Source organism: Mandrillus leucophaeus, unplaced genomic scaffold (assembly GCF_000951045.1).
Source record: "Mandrillus leucophaeus isolate KB7577 unplaced genomic scaffold, Mleu.le_1.0 Scaffold18, whole genome shotgun sequence".
Classification (NCBI taxonomy): Eukaryota; Metazoa; Chordata; class Mammalia; order Primates; family Cercopithecidae; genus Mandrillus; species Mandrillus leucophaeus.
This window is the reverse complement of record NW_012101809.1, coordinates 6,923,715-6,939,511: the sequence shown is the minus strand read 5'-3', so window position 1 is coordinate 6,939,511 and position 15,797 is coordinate 6,923,715. Positions and strand designations below refer to the sequence as shown.

The 15,797-nt window shown below is 40.6% G+C and overlaps 1 protein-coding gene across 1 annotated transcript in view; it reads right to left on the bottom strand.

Annotated features, from left to right (window-relative positions):
- Nucleotides 1-478: 478 nt before the first annotated feature.
- The window catches only part of SORCS3 (sortilin-related VPS10 domain containing receptor 3), a 618,532-nt gene continuing 603,213 nt past the window's right edge, over nucleotides 479-15,797 (bottom strand). The window contains exons 23-27 of the mRNA XM_011977522.1: nucleotides 12,293-12,424; nucleotides 9,938-10,037; nucleotides 8,813-8,918; nucleotides 3,246-3,406; nucleotides 479-2,416 (exon numbers count right to left, since the gene is read on the bottom strand). Of these exons, the coding sequence (XP_011832912.1) occupies nucleotides 2,352-2,416; nucleotides 3,246-3,406; nucleotides 8,813-8,918; nucleotides 9,938-10,037; nucleotides 12,293-12,424 (564 nt within the window). The 3' untranslated portion in view covers nucleotides 479-2,351. The remainder of the gene's footprint in view (nucleotides 2,417-3,245; nucleotides 3,407-8,812; nucleotides 8,919-9,937; nucleotides 10,038-12,292; nucleotides 12,425-15,797) is intronic.

The following is a 15,797-nucleotide window of genomic DNA, read 5'->3' as shown; positions in this document are numbered from 1 at the left end:
AGATTATTGTTTCCAATTATAGTACCTAGTACCAGAGTAGAGAGAATCTATTTCTCTAGCCACGGAGGTTGAACTTGGCTGTGCGATTTTCTTTAGCCAACAGAATGTAGATGAGGATAAATAAAGTGACCATTTTGAGCTATGGCCTTAGAGACAGAGGGTTGTTCTACTGGCCCACTTGGAATTCTACAATCCACCATGAAAAAACATGGCCCTGTGTAGCTGCTGATTCCAGGATGATGATAATTCATGGGGCAGACTCAAACTACCTGAAACCTCCTTCCAGATCAGACCAGCAGAGCCTGGTCAGTCCTGATATGCTCAGCCAAACCAGAGCCAACCTAAAGATTCATGAGCAAAAACCAAGTATCTGTTGTTATAAGTCATTCATTGTTTTCCATGTAGCATCACTGTAGCAATAGTTTATAGATACAGTGGATAAAGAAAACTCCCCAAAGAGAAAATTCAGCCAAGGATGTAGCTTTGATGTACAAAAATACATTTATTTTCAACAATTTCAAAACCACTGTCTTTTTTTTACAGTAGAAATATTCAAGTGGAACAATAAAACCAAGAACAGTATATGTACATATACTGTATATATAGATATGACTCATGCATTTGTATTCCAGTGTTTAGTACAAGTATTGCAATTGTCTGCCCCATTTAACCCTTGAAACAAAAAAGCAGGATCTTTAGAAATATTCCTAATACTGATCTATGCTGTAGCCAGCCAGATTTCTCTATATCACATTCTCTCTGTCTCACAAAGAAGAATGGGAACAACATCCCACAAAAATTAACAGGTACAAAATGTGGCCTTTCCTCCCATATATATACATTATATCATTTTCAAAAATAAGTGTGCTCAGGCTAAGCCTGAAAATAAAAATAATGCTTACAGCATGGCTTAACGTGACCCTATTGAAAAAAACTGGTATGTGTAAATGTGTGAAGGGGCTGAGGTGCTGGAAAAGCTAACAGGCTTTGAAAGTCACTCACCCCAGAGGCAAAAACTACCTTAAGGGAACTGAAGGCAGACATTTGACTTTAAGGAAGTTGTGTACATCTGACAAGCAAATAGCACAGCTTTGCTAAAATTGCCTTTGACTAATATCATTAAAGGCTAGACCCCTACTTGGCCTGGAGAGTTTTACATGAACTCATAATTCCACAAATGCCTCCTCCCTTCTAACCTCTTTAACTCCTCCCATGTCAAGAGACATTCACTGGGCTTTACCTAGTGCCCAGGGGACTTTTCTGAGCTCAGAATAGCCTGAGAATTCACCACAAGCATTACACATTTTCATAGAATCCAACTGAAAAACAGATTATCATTTTAAGATCTACTGACTGACTGCCTTCTTTAGAAAAAAATATTTTCTCAGACTGATAAATATCAAGTTTTTCCTTGTAGAGAGGAAGCTGTTTTCCCCCATCTGGGTCTCAGTATGAAGCCTCTCTAGTGGGCCTCTTCTTTACCTTTCATGTCATTCTTGGAACAAAACGACTGCCATGTTCTATGATGTCACTAGAGTCCTTCCTTTATCAATTGCCCCAGAGAAGCCCCTCCCCCCGCCCCCCTTTATATACATAAGTAGAAACCAGCTATGGCATGGACAAGGAGATGCAAGAGTTAAGTGTGACAGACAACAGGAGAGCATCCAAACCCAATGCATCCAGCAGGCCTGGCGGGTTGGTCAGCTCTGAGGGCCAGTGCGTAAGCCAACACACGCATCTTTCTTTTTTCTGTTTTCTTTTTTACTAAACATTAAATTATTTCTTAGGAAATAAAAAGCTATTTACATTGTAATTATATACAATAAGCCATCTGTAGCCTCATTATGGACATGCACAAGGCAGGGCCTCTTTCACAAAGTTGTGCACGCTTTCTGCAGCTACATCCACCCCCACCAACCTACTTCCTGCGGATCTAACTGGGAAATGATCTGTGTTGTATATGTGTGTGCTGGGGGCAGGGGAGAGCGTTGGTGATTCTGCTGTGGGGATGAGAGGTTCACAAAAAGCCAACCCAACTTAAATTTCGAAAAAAGGGAGACCACAAGGAAAAAGAAAGTCCTTAAGCTACCAATGGCAGAGTAAAGCGAGGAGGCTGTGGGAAGATGCATCCTTTGCTCTTAGCACAAATACAGCCATTTATTCCCTTTGTCTCATTTCAATCAGCTAAGAATGCCCTTCTCTCCCAAAGCTAGGCATCTGCCTGCTATTTATGAAGGGGCCCTTGGTAAACAAAAGGTAAAAAAGACATTTTTATTTTTCCATAATAATAGTAATAGTAATCATCAAAAATAAAAAGTCGGAAAGGTGGTTGACCACGTGGCTTGCTGGCATTAAACACTAGTGCAGTTGGGGATCTCCTTTGTGCTTTCGCTGTTTGCAATGGTGGCAATGCCTCCTGCAGGGAAGAGAAGACACGGGGAGAAATGGATGTGAGTTCCACAAGGGCAGGGATCTTTGTTTTATTCACTGCTAAATACCAAGCCACCTAGAAGAGGTGCTTAATAGGAATTTATTTAAAAGGCACCTGGATATCCTTACCTATCAGCTCACTGGCGTATGTCATCCATGCTTAACATACGCTACCTCCTACACTAACACACAGGTGGGATCAAGACATTGACTGCCATCTTACATTCTATTGAACAACAGTAACAGCCAATGTGTATTGAAACTTACTATGTGGCAGGCACTGGGCTAATGACATAACAGCATGTAATTATCACAACAGTCTTAGAATTGTTTTTTTTCTTTTTTTTTTTAGGTACTACACAGAAATAGAAACAAATCATAAGTACTACTACTCCCATTTCACAGATCAGGAATTTGAGGCACAGAGAGGTCACAGACGTAGTAGATTAGCAGAGCAAGAAAAATGGACCCACGGCTATCTGATGCCAGATTCCACAGTCATGTAATTATTAGTAAGGACATATAATACTTTTGCTTTATAGAAAAAGAAGAAAAATCCCAAGAGTAATGGACAGTTGACTTCATTCCTACCCCACTTAGACTCCAGTACTTCCAACCCTGATTGACTTCTAAGGGAAAAAAATCTACCAATTTCATGTGGCCAGAGGTGGCAGACAAATTTAAAACATGATTCTGTCACTATAGGTAGTTGTTTGTCCCCACCCTCCAGTCCAGTAGTGCATGGAGGACAGAAGAAGCGGGCCAGTGTTTAGAGGACACAGGACAGAGGAGTTTAGTGGAGCAGGAGCATGTACCTATGACCCGCGTGTCCAGTTCTTTGTCCAGCAGCTCCTCAGGCTCTGTGAAGTCACTGAGTGTGATTTTCGGGGCGTTTTCACTTTGGCTCACTGACCCAATCATTTCCTGCTCCTTGTCATGTTGGACTTGAGCGTAGATGTTAATCCAAGGGATTTTCCTACATGGGACAGGAGCAAAATCAGATTAAGATCACAGGGCATGACAAACTTGGGCAGCTAGAAGTCCTGGGGGATAACGGGAGGAAGAAGCTATTAGTAGGAAGGGTCCATGTCAGGAAAGATATTGGTAACCCCAGAGACAATGAGGCCACGAGGTCAAGGAACACAAAGCCAGCCAGGAACCCAGATGCCAGGGCAGATGTAAACCACAGAACTCTCTGAGGAATGCACCTTTTCCTGTGGGTAAAAAACAAGCAGATATAAGCAAAAGGGCAGTTAGATACGAAAACTCTAAAAATATTTACCTGGTATTAAGTTTTTAAAGAAGCTGGACTTTAAGACTTAAAGTGTGTACAGACTGAAAAGACACCTATTTCTAAGGTTGCATCAATTTAATCAATTCACATTGGCTTCCTTTATAAATAGTCAAGAAATAATATATTCATAGCCTTTGCTACAATTTTCAGAGCATCACTTATGGGATAGGTACCTTAAATACTTTGATGATTTCCTCATCTGTTCAATGGAGATGACAATTGCTTCTTTTTGGATTTTGGAGGTGATTAAGGATGAAGAAGAAGCTAAATAGCTCCATTCAAAGACACAAAAGTAGTAGGTGGGGTTTGGAAACACAAAGCAGACTAGCTTGGGGTTGGAGAAGTGAGCGGGTTCACACTTAAATCTTCTTGAGGCATTCATCTTCTGACCCATCTTCATTATCTCCTCACACACGGTGTGTTCCAGTCTTGGTAGCCTCCTTTGTATTCCTTTAATTCAGTGCTTCTCAAACATTAACATGCTTAAGCATCACCCAAGTCTTCCTTAAAATGTGAATTGTGGTTCTGTAAGTCTAGACTGGATGGATTGAGATTCTGCAATTCTGCCAAGCTCCCAGGTGATGCTGATGCTGCTAATCAGTTGGAGACCCAAATTTTGAGTTATAAGACTCTAATAGAAGCAGCTCTTCAACACCTTGGCCACTTAGAACCAACTGTTCCCTCTGCCTGTAACACACTCTCCTCTGCTCTTCTCAGAGCTTGGCTTACATGCATCTCTGAGCGGCTTCCCCTGACCATCCAACTTTTCATTATAAAAATGTAACAATGGGACACTGCCTATATAAGAAATAAATATGGTGTTGGTTTAGGGTGATATCATAGGCCATGTTTATTGACTTGTTTTCTGTCTTTCTGTCCCACTGGACTAAAAGACCCATGTAGGCAAGGTCTATGTTTTCTATCCTCTCCGCTATCTACCTGACTTAGCACAGTGTTTGGCACATGGTTAACATTTATTAAGCATTTTTTGAATCAATGAATAAAATACCTTAAATCCTGTGCTCTTTCTACTTTACTATATTATATTCATCAATAAAAAGATTATATTTTTATCTTAGAATATCACTTCTAGAAGAGACCCCTCTTACCTCATCAAAGGATGAGGAAATTAGACTAAAGTCTAGACATTTCACAAAGCCAATTACTAGCACAGATATCACTGAAACTTGGGACATCGGACACATACCCCAATCCAGGACATCCTATGCATCTCTAAAGGAAAATCACTTTGTTGTCCTTGTGCCAAGCAGTGGTATTTTCAAGCTTCTACCTTCCCCTATCTGCTCCAACTCCAAATTACGCAAAATGTGGAAGCACTTAACACGGGTTTCCTGCAGCTAATTCAGAAGAAAAAATCTGAAAATAGGTTGAAAACACTTACTGGCTTCTAATTATTTTTTACATTCAGTTTTCTAGTCTTTAATGTTTGCTTTCCATACATTAAAGGAGGTGTCCCCATGACCCCTACTGGTCTAAACCAGTTTAACATAATTTACAAGAACCCAAAGTAAACAGCACCCATGTGAGGCAGCACACTAGGTTCTCTAAATGCGTATAATTAAAAATTAATGCTGGCCTTTATATTCTTTTTTATATGAATGAAAATACAGTCTAATAACTTAGATTCCTCTCAACCATAAAAGTAGGTATTGCTCATGAAGGTTGGGACCAAATGTAATATTATTAGGTGCCGGGGGTGCTTAAACCATTCCTGATCACATACGTCTGTGTACTACACATGTGTAACCAGAGTCCACTGCCTCCCCTTTCCTGCTTTGCTCACAATACCTACGAGGATTTGGATAAACTTGCCCTTATAGAGATTATTCACTTTATTTCAATTTCCAAATAACACATCTAAAAACTGGCATATTTTTCATCTTTTTGCAATGGATGGTTGGAAGAGAATAAATTTTGTATCTCAATTTGCAGAATTTAAAAAATTTGTCAAGTTGCTTTTCATTTCTTAACACATCCGCGTGTGGGACTGTTGAGAATAGAAGTCTGAACTCCACTTCGGCATACAAGGAATGTGGAAAATGAAGAGATCAAGAGACATGTCTTGGACCAACATTCATACAGGTTTAAATAAGAGGAGTAATATAGATAGGCTCGAATCTCCCTCTAAAAAAAAAAAAAAGAAATCCCAACTGCAGTTTGTATCCATTTGTATCCATTTATCCATCTATTATGAGTGTTAGAAGCCTGTAGGAGGAAATTTAGAGACAGCAAAGTGGGCTTTGGACTATAAGGAAAGCCCTACTAAAAAAAGACTGGAAGGAATATAGAAGCTCAAATGTTTTCCTGGATAGAGAAAAAGCAGATATTCAGTAATGGAAAAAAATTCTTGTTAGGCAGTCTTCAGAAAGAAAAGCCATCTCATCATGATTTTTAATTATATTACTTGAGATATCAGAAAATAGCAGTCACTATCCAAGAGCAAGATAGACTGCGAGAGGCCAGGTGATATTCATTTAAAGGAAGCTTGGGGCTCATAGTAATTCTATTCTCTTTTTCCATGTCATGTAACCACTTGGGATACTGAGATCATTTCCAGTGCCTGGCACACAGGAAGTACTCAATAAATGTTTGTAGGATGAATGAATGTCTTAATGTGTTAATACTGGCAATTACAGAGAGGAAGTTTTGGATCTGGAAACTCAGTATGGCCAATGATCTGGACATAGAAACAGAAATGTCTTTACACTAAACTGTGCTGCTCAACAGAGCGTTTAATGGCCAGGTGTTGCTATTTACACTTAAATTAATTAAAGTTAAATATAATTAAAATTCAGTTCCTCAGTCAGACCACTGGCTACTATATTAGACAGTACAGATGATGGAGCATTTTAAACATTGTGAAAGTTCTATGGGATAGTAATGAAAGAAGCAAAGGAGACTCTGGGAATCCAGGGCTAGGAACCTGACCTCTGTACTTGTTGCAAGCCAGGCGCACTTCATGTTGCCATTACTGGGGTTCCATGTGATGAGTGGGGAAAGCAGAACAAAAAAATAAAAGAAAATTCAACAGAATTTCAACCAAACGGCTTGAGCATTGGGAGTAAAACTTCCACGAAAAGGAGACAGAAAAGTAAAGGTTAACTGATGACTACTCTTAACTGATGCTGCTATTGTCCAGTTTGACTGGAGTTTATTTCCTGTGGCCTCATCTGCATGATTCACTGTCAGGGAGATAGAAAAGGTGGGCTGATACCTGGGAACTACAAAGGTAGAAGTTTTTTAGAGATGTCATTAGCTGGCATGGATTCATTATTAAAGTGTACAGATTTAGAGATGCCTACATTAATAAGTTGACTGTCTAAGGAGTTTAACAGCATTTCTAAAAAACAAAAACGAAAACAAAAAAAACACAGAAGGTTTCCAAGTCACAGTATAAGTGATCCTTAAGTATCCTTACTTTGGATCGATCTGACACAAAAGCCTCTTTACAGGACTTCTATTGGCCCTTGTCCTCAGCAACTATGCTGCTCTGGGAGTCAGAGATGAGACATTTGGTTTAGTTGATTGTCACGCCCAGCAACCACCAGGCTTCCCCACAATCAAATTCTTGGCTGAGTGAAAAGTGAAATGTTCTTTGCATATAATTGAAGTACATCTATAAATAAATGGGTGTTGTCTTAACCAGGCTGTTTCTATATTGAACATTTTCTCACTTTGTGACATAAAGATTTTATTCACCTTTAAAAGGGAACAGGGGTATGTGGGTTGACACGTCTTGATCCAAGAGGACATGAACTCACATACTGGTCTATAAATTGAGTAGGAAGGTGAATCTCACTCTGTCCTTCTAGAGAGTGTGGAGGGTGTTGATAGAATCCCTGCTGCTGTGGCTAATGCTGAGAGGTATATTGAATTAAACTGATGTTTTTAAGCAACTGAAATAGCCACTAAAGGAGACATAAGCAGGAGGAAGGGTGGGGAGCAGGAAAAGTCAGGCACCTTTACCACTGATCTCTACGAAAACCTAAAAGCATTATCTAGTTCCTGGAAAGACTCCAGGACTAAAAGATGCGTTCAAACTCATCTGACAATAATTAATGACATTTTCACTTTACCCAGGCTTCCCAGGAAGCACATTTCTAGGCTACTGATAAAATTTCTGAGGGCCTATTATGTGACAGTTTATGGCACAGAGGGCATCTTTGGCAGGCATGTGCTTTGTTATTTATAATAGTGTAGCTTTGTTGATTACTTAGTGCATAGCACCTACACGCATTATGACATTTAAATCATATAGCAAACCTATAAAATATTATTGCTATTCCCATTTTACTAACGAAGACATTAAGACTTAGAGAGGCAAATACAATTGCCCAAGATTACAAATGTTAAAAGTTAAAATTGGGTCTTATTTCAGAGTTTATTCTCTTAATTAGTATACATCCTAGTAGTTATAATTTGAATGTTGGTACAAAATTATTGATTTCAATTTTACGTTTCTAATAAGTATCTTGTTATATCACCCCTTCTGTGGCTTTCAAAAATAATTTCTCAAGACGTGGAGTTTTGTTCTCCTAATCAATTTCCCTTTAGAATAGGAAAAAGACGGAGAGGGATGATAGTTGAATATGTTTCGCATGCAAATTTAAAGAGAGATGCTGAATAGCTGCAACAGGGGATAAAAAAAAATGCATTGGTGTCTCTACATGCATGTATCAGATTTTAGCTGCATTTTCTCTATTTAACCACCTGAATGGATATTGATCTATATAGGAAGATCTTCTGAATATAGAAGACCTTACCTTAGAAATTTGATTGAGGTTTGAAAACCCCTTACATTTCTCTTGAAGATAATAAATTGATTTCATGGGCCAGTCTTTATTTACCTAATTCATTATACCTATAAATCATAATAGATAGAGCTCAGAGTCTCAAACCCTTTTATTCCATGACCCTCAACTATTCTTGCTTTTACCCATTGTCAAACAGAAGTTCAAGGAGAATTAAAACCACATTCTTGTGATGAGTTTAGTAAAGTTAGTTATAGGAAGAATCATTTGCAGTGACCCCAGCCACACTACTAAATTGAATGATAATAGCACATACCTTTTAAACTTGTAGATCAAAAACACAGCCAGGCCAACAAATACCACTGATAACAGCATAAGCATGGCTGAGCTGCTATGCCCGGCACTGGAGTCCACCAATGGAGCTGGGAAAGAAGAACAGATAAGGAAAAGAACACATATGCTCACTTGGAAGCTGTTAGCTGGAGGGAGTATTCATTGCAGGAAGGAGGCCACTGATCTCCATCCTTATGTCTAGTCTCCAATTCCCTTGCCTGATAGCTGGGTGCAGAAAGTCTGGCTTCAATGATGACAATGGCACCTGAGTACAGCTTCTTAGGGAAAGTAAACTTCTACGTTCATCCTGGGGAAACCTGCTAGTTCTTGGTCTAAACTGAACAATGTAAGTCCAGCTCAGGGGAGTGGAATAAAGTCTCCAGTGCTCTTTCCCTTAGATAGCCTGCATGCCTGTCACCAAAATTACAGGGAGCCCATTTGAAATTTTGGGTTAAGTACTAATGCAGTGTTTCATTCTCCTCCTTCACTCTGTTCTGATAAAAACCCACTGGATGGGCATATTTGTGACCTACACATTGGAAAAGTCTGACATTATTAAGAACCATTTAGTAAACAGGTTCTCCCAGACAGCCCAAAGTAGATGCCCCATAGGACATGCCTTTTTAGATTTTTTTCATAAATAAGCTAACTAGAGTTTGTTCCTGTTTCTACTTTGACTCACACATTGTAAACTAGAAGGGAGTTTTAAAGTTCTGTGGCCTACCATCCAAGATTCATAAAATCAAATAATCATATGCATGAAGAGAGCTAGAGGACTATCCAATATAATCCCATTTGCCACAGACAAAATAAAGAAATATACAAACAAACAAATGAATAAGGTTAAGACCCGAGGAAATTGTAGGTTTTCTCCAAGACCATCTAGGGATTCAATGGCAAAGCTACTCCTAAGAAAGTCTTCTCGTAGGATGCCTTCAGAACAATGTGACTGATGTGAACAATCCTTCTGAACCCATAACTATAAAAAGGACCCTTCTACAAAGCCAATTTCAGGCATTATGGAGCAGGGTTTCATGATTCTCTCCTCCTTTTCTCTCTGGGATAACAAATCATCTTTCCCATTTCCCCAGTTCCCAGTGGCACTCACCTAATGTCAGCTGTGTGACATACACAATGACTTGTACCCCCGGCTTCAGCTCAAACTGGACCAAATTTTGGTTGAGAGCATTAAACAGTGTTTCCACAATCTGGAAAAAAAGACAGGATGCACGGGGTGACATGACATGCAATGATGCTCCCTCATGGAATAAGAAACCAATGAGAAGGTCAACAGGTAAAAAGTCACCGTGGTTCAGTTAGGGATAAGATATTGGGACATATTTATCAATGTGGTTCTCACAGCCCTTGGAGCCTTGTGAGACCAAGGAAGTACAGTTGGCCCTTGAACTATACAGTTTTGAATTAAGCAGATCCACTTCTATGTGGATTTTTTCAACAAAATGTGGATGGAAAATACAGTATTCTCAGGATGCGAAACTTGCATATACAGAATATACAGAGGCCCAACTACTTCTTCTTCTTCTTCTTCTTTTTTTTTTAGATGGAATCTCACTCTGTCGCCAGGCTGGAGTGCAGTGGCATGATCTTGGCTCGCTGCAACCTCTCCCTCCTGGGTTCAAGCGATTCCCTGCCAGTAGCTGGGATTATAAGCACGTGTCACCACCACACTAAGCTACTTTTTGTATTTTTAGTAGGGATGGGGTTTCACCATGTTGCAGAGGCCCAACTTCTTACATGCAAGTTCTGCAGGGCCAGCTGTAGGACTTGAAGATGCACAGATTTGGTATATCAGAAGTCCTAGAACCATTCTCCTGTGTGTACTGAGAAACAACTATAGATGGTAATATTTGCTTATTCTGGAGAGGAGAGTGAGAGACAGAAAGAGGCATGCCTGCAGTCACTGGTGAGTTCGAGCTACAATAGACATAGGAGTTTCATTCAATTCCTATTTCACTGCTCTTTTATCCGTGTCTTTATAACACTCTAAAAAGACCTGTTATGGGTTCCAATGAAAGAAGTTCAACCCATCATTAGCTCTGTAATCTGATTAAGTCATACACACAGGGGATGTAGGCCCCTGCCAGGATTTAAGCAGGCACATATACTCCCAGCCCACTCCTCTGCGTTTTCTATCTTAGAGACAATGGGAAGCAAACATCAAAGCAGAAGCTGCCTCCTTTTTATGGGATAATTTTTGTTCTTTACTTTTCCCTAGCAAGTCTCAGAACACATAACACCGATTTAATCACTCTGCAATTCCCACATGAAAGCTGAGGCCGACTTAGGCTGTTGTCCCTCTTATCTCGCTGTATGCGCCTTAATATCACAGCTGCTATTCATCACTGTAATTACCTATTTATCTAAATGGATGGATATTGTAGCTTCCAAATATAGTTCACACATGCCACTTGCTATTTCAGAATAAAGAGGTCTTGTAAAAGTGATGTATGCATTGAGAAGCTAAATTTATTTCTGGCCAACTTCAATATGCAACCCTGCAATGCAAGAAATTATTTCTCAGAGAAACTGCAATCACATCTGTACTGCTCAAGGTCTGTGGATGGCTGTAAGGATGGGGTGACGGCCAGTGAGTATCATAGGGACACAAAATATGTCTGTACAATGATTACCTCATATGGGAGCAAATGTGTGTGATTCATGCCGATTTTCTGCAGCTTCATGCTCACTTATTTCTACTTCACCTGACTTAGCATCATGAGAAAGAAAGGAAGGGTGAAACAGTACAGACATTAAGACCTCAGGAGGAATAGAGGATGAAAAGGAGAAACACAAGTCCTGCCATTCCCTTTACTTCCAGGACAGAGTGCAGATCGCAGTATAGTTCTATATGCCCATCTGATAAGAACAGTAAATCACAATCCCTTTTGGAAATGTTGCTTCCTTAAAGTAAAGTGAGGCAATACATCCCTCTCCAAAAGAATCATGTTTGAAAGCAGTTCACTTTCTCCCCAGAAGCAGAGCTTAAAAATCGGCCAGGATCTTTAGGGGCTAGTGCAGTTTAAAGACAAGAGGCACATAGTCCCAGAAATAAACAAGGAAATTGAAATTTCTCTCTTTCTCTCTCTTTCTCTCTCTTTCTCTCTCTCTCTCTCTCTCTCTCTCTCTCTCTCTCTCTCTCTCTCTCTCTCTCTCCCCCTCCCCTGTACCCCAGGAGGAGTCACTGGGAGGGAGACATGAGCTGGCACAGGGATGTCAGACATTGGAATGAATAATGCCAGGGGTGCCATTCCTTCCTGAGTAGCTGAATGCTCCAGTCTATTTGTACCTGTATTTACTCTGGGTAAAGGTGATTGCTCTTCAAAACCTTGGCTGTTGGGGCAATGGAAGAGAGCCTGTCTCCCTTTCTTGCTGAAAACAGTTTTGTGCCCTCTCAGGGCGTAGGGTGCAGGCAAGGGTCCCAGCCAGATTTGCTTTCACTTACTTGTTCCAGGTCCCCTTCGTTGCCTTTCCTCCTCTCCGTCAGGTTCTTGGGTGGGAGAATGAAAAGCTCTGCTGAAGTGGGGAGGCCAGGGAACACGGCGATGAGGATCTGGTCCTCTGGGACGCTGGTTACCTGCAAAGATGTTCAGACAAAGAGAGGTTGTGGAGGAACCAGCCCTCCTCCAATCAATGACAAGAGCAGAGTGTGCACTGCCAGAGGGCTCATATGAGTTTTTCAAATGCAGCTTTTTAGGCACAGGCTCCAGTATACATTCAGGCTTTCTTTCAGTTTTTCCCTTAGATCTGCTAGGTAAAACATTATTAGTTTCACCACCTCCTCTGCTCTTACATACATCTTTACTGAAACTAGAATGGTATTACAAATGATTTTTAAAACATTATTTGCTGGGAACATTTGCAAAAGTTCCTCTCATATTTTCCATTTTTTCTATGAGGGCTAGGACGTCTGGCTGAAACACAGGCTGGGTGCAAATGAGGAAAAAGAAGTCATAAACAAACATGGGCAAATGAAAATTTAAAGAAAGCCAAGCAACACTTGCTTTCACTTATTAAAGCAGGATTTTTTTAAGTGTAATAGCTAATATTGGCAAGACTGCAGTGAAGGAAGTTCCCTCATTTGGCGCTGGCAGTGCTAGAAATTGATACATATTGCCAATTTGTTTTCTGAAAGACTTAATTTAAAGGCCATAAAAATATTCATACCCTTCAGTCAGTAACTGTAACTTGGTGAGTTTGTTCTAAAGACATGATCCAAAATATAGGAAAAGCCATACGCAGGAAAAAATACAATATTACTTATACTAGCAAGTAAATGGGAAAATCTCCAGTATTCCAAAAAATTAAGTAAATACTGGTATAATCACCTGATAGAATATTATGCTACCATTAAGATGATAATGAGTACTATGAGACAACATATAAAAATACTTATGATAGCTGCATTCCAGTCTATTTCCTTACATTTCTTTGGTTACAACTCTATAAAAATACAAATGTATAGAAGAAAAAAATAACAAAATACTAAACGTTGTTAAGAGGCCGAGAACACGAGTGGATTTTTCTATTCCTGAGTGGTTAGTAAAAGAATGATATTGCTTTTGTGATAAACACTTAAAAGTCAGCTTCTGTCTGAAGGCAAATTTGTAAAGAAAACAGGAGGCAGAGTTCTCCCCCGTGAAGGGTAAGCTTGTTCTTTCCCATGTGTCTCCTGAAGATCTTTTATCCAGAACACCACCCCCCCACCTCTTCTGCCAATCCAAATATATAATTTGTGAATGAGGTGAAATACCCGCATCCTCCAAGAAGTGCCCGCTGACTACCTCTATCTGCAGTGATCTCCTCCACGTTAGCCTCCCACCCCAAACACCTCCAAAGGACCACATCCACTGCATTTCAGAGATATAGATCATGTCCACCGTGACACATGATTACATCTGTCTGGTGCAGTCTTTTCTCAGATAGACCCTGATATGGTTAGGCTTTGTGTCCCCACCCAAATCTCATCTTGAATAGTAATTCCCAGAATCCCTAGGTGTTGAGGGAGGAACCAGGTGGAGGTGATCGAATCCTGGGGGTGGTTTCCCCATCCTCCTGTTCTCATGATAGTGAGTTCTCATGAGAGCTAATGGTTTTATAAGGGGCTTTTACCCCTTCGCTCTGGCACTCTTCTCTCTCCTGTCATCCTGTGAAGAGGTGCCTTGTGCCATGATTGTTAAGTCTCCTGAGGCCTCCCTAGCCATGCAGAACTGTGAGTCAGTTAAACCTTTTTTCTTTATAAATTACCGAGTCTCGGGCTTTTCTTTATAGCCATTTGAGAATGGACTAATACAGGTTCTTATGGTGTGATTGCCCAGATATTTCTGTCTGGGGTCTCACTGTTCCAAAGAATGCTTGACACAGTAAAAATTAAATAAACAGTTGCTAGATCGAAGATTGAACAGAAGTGGAGGGGTTGGTTGTTTTCCATTTACTCAGCTCTGATTCCTATTTGGAATAAGGCTTACAGATTGGAGTGAACTCTCAGGGATGTGATAAAGAAAAGTGAAAGAGCCAGCCTGCAGGGAAGTAAGAAGCAGCAGTCAGAAGCCTAAAGAGTCCACCAACCAGGGAGGCATCCTCTTAACACCCTTAGGTGGTGAGCTAGATGCCTCAGCATCCTTTCAAAGCATGATCTTGAGTAGCATTAAGTCTCAATGCCCAAGTCCATAAGGCTGGGGGCCTTCACCTAACCTTAAAGCAAGTCTCAGGACGCCAGACTAAGGGGTGAAATGCAGAGAATCACCCAATGCAGTGAAGGGGTGGGGTGGTGAGTTTATTAATGCCTTGACTGGTGTGACCCTTTGTCTCAGGAAAGAACAATGTCAGGGAGTGTCAGTCCATCAAGACCCTTAGAGGGACCTTGGAGCAATGTATCTAGATTCATTTAACCCAACCAAAGGGACATATGAGTGATTGGTCCTTGTGAGATTTGAGGCCTGAGAATCAACTGAAAGAACTGATGATTATTATTGCAATTACCAAGTTATTTCCTAAAAAGCTAGTATGTTTTTAATGAATATAACCATACATAATACAACCCAATTCTGGATGCCTTGCAACCAAAGACATATGCTATGATCTGAATGTTTTTGCACCCCCCACCCCCATTCATCTGTCAAAACTTAACATCCAACGTGATGGTATCAGGGTGGGGACGTGGGAGGTGATTAGGTCATAAGGGTGGAGCCCTCATGAATGGGATTAGTGCCTTTATAAAAGAGACCCCAGAGAGCCACCTTGCCCTTTCCACCATGTGAAGACACAGCAAGAAGGTTCTGTCTTTGAATAAGGAAAGAGGCTTTCACCAGACATCAGATCTGCCAGCATCTTGATCTTGTACTTCCCCGCCTCCAGAATTGTGAGATATACATTTCTGTTGTTTATAAGCCACCCAGTTTATGGAACCTTGTTATAGCAGCCCAAACAGACTAACACAGCATACATAACAATCTCATTCTCATCTCTTTTTTTCTTTTTTCTTTGAGACGGAGTCTCACTCTGTTGCCCAGGGTGGAGTGTACTGGAGCAATCTCGGTTCACTGCAACCACCACCTCCTGGATTCAAGCAATTATCCTGCCTCAGCCTGCTGAGTAGCTGGGACTACCCGCATGCGCCACCATCCCCGGCTACATTTTTAACATTTATTTTTGTAGAGATGGAGTTTCACTGTGTTGCCCAGACTGGTCTCAAACTCCTGAGCTCAGGCAATCCGCCTGCCTCGGCTCCCAAAGTGCTAAGATTACAGGCATGAGCCACCACTCCCGGCCCTCATTCTCATCTCTTTCTATGAACAGTCTCTTTGTAAAAAGATTTGAAGTGTAGTTACTCTTATAGACCACTCCATACAGGAATGCTCCTATGTCATTCTCTTCTATTTATTCTTCTTCCTCTCTGTCAGCTCTTTCTCCATGTCCTTCCTGGATCCTTCTCCTCTGCCTTGGGGAAC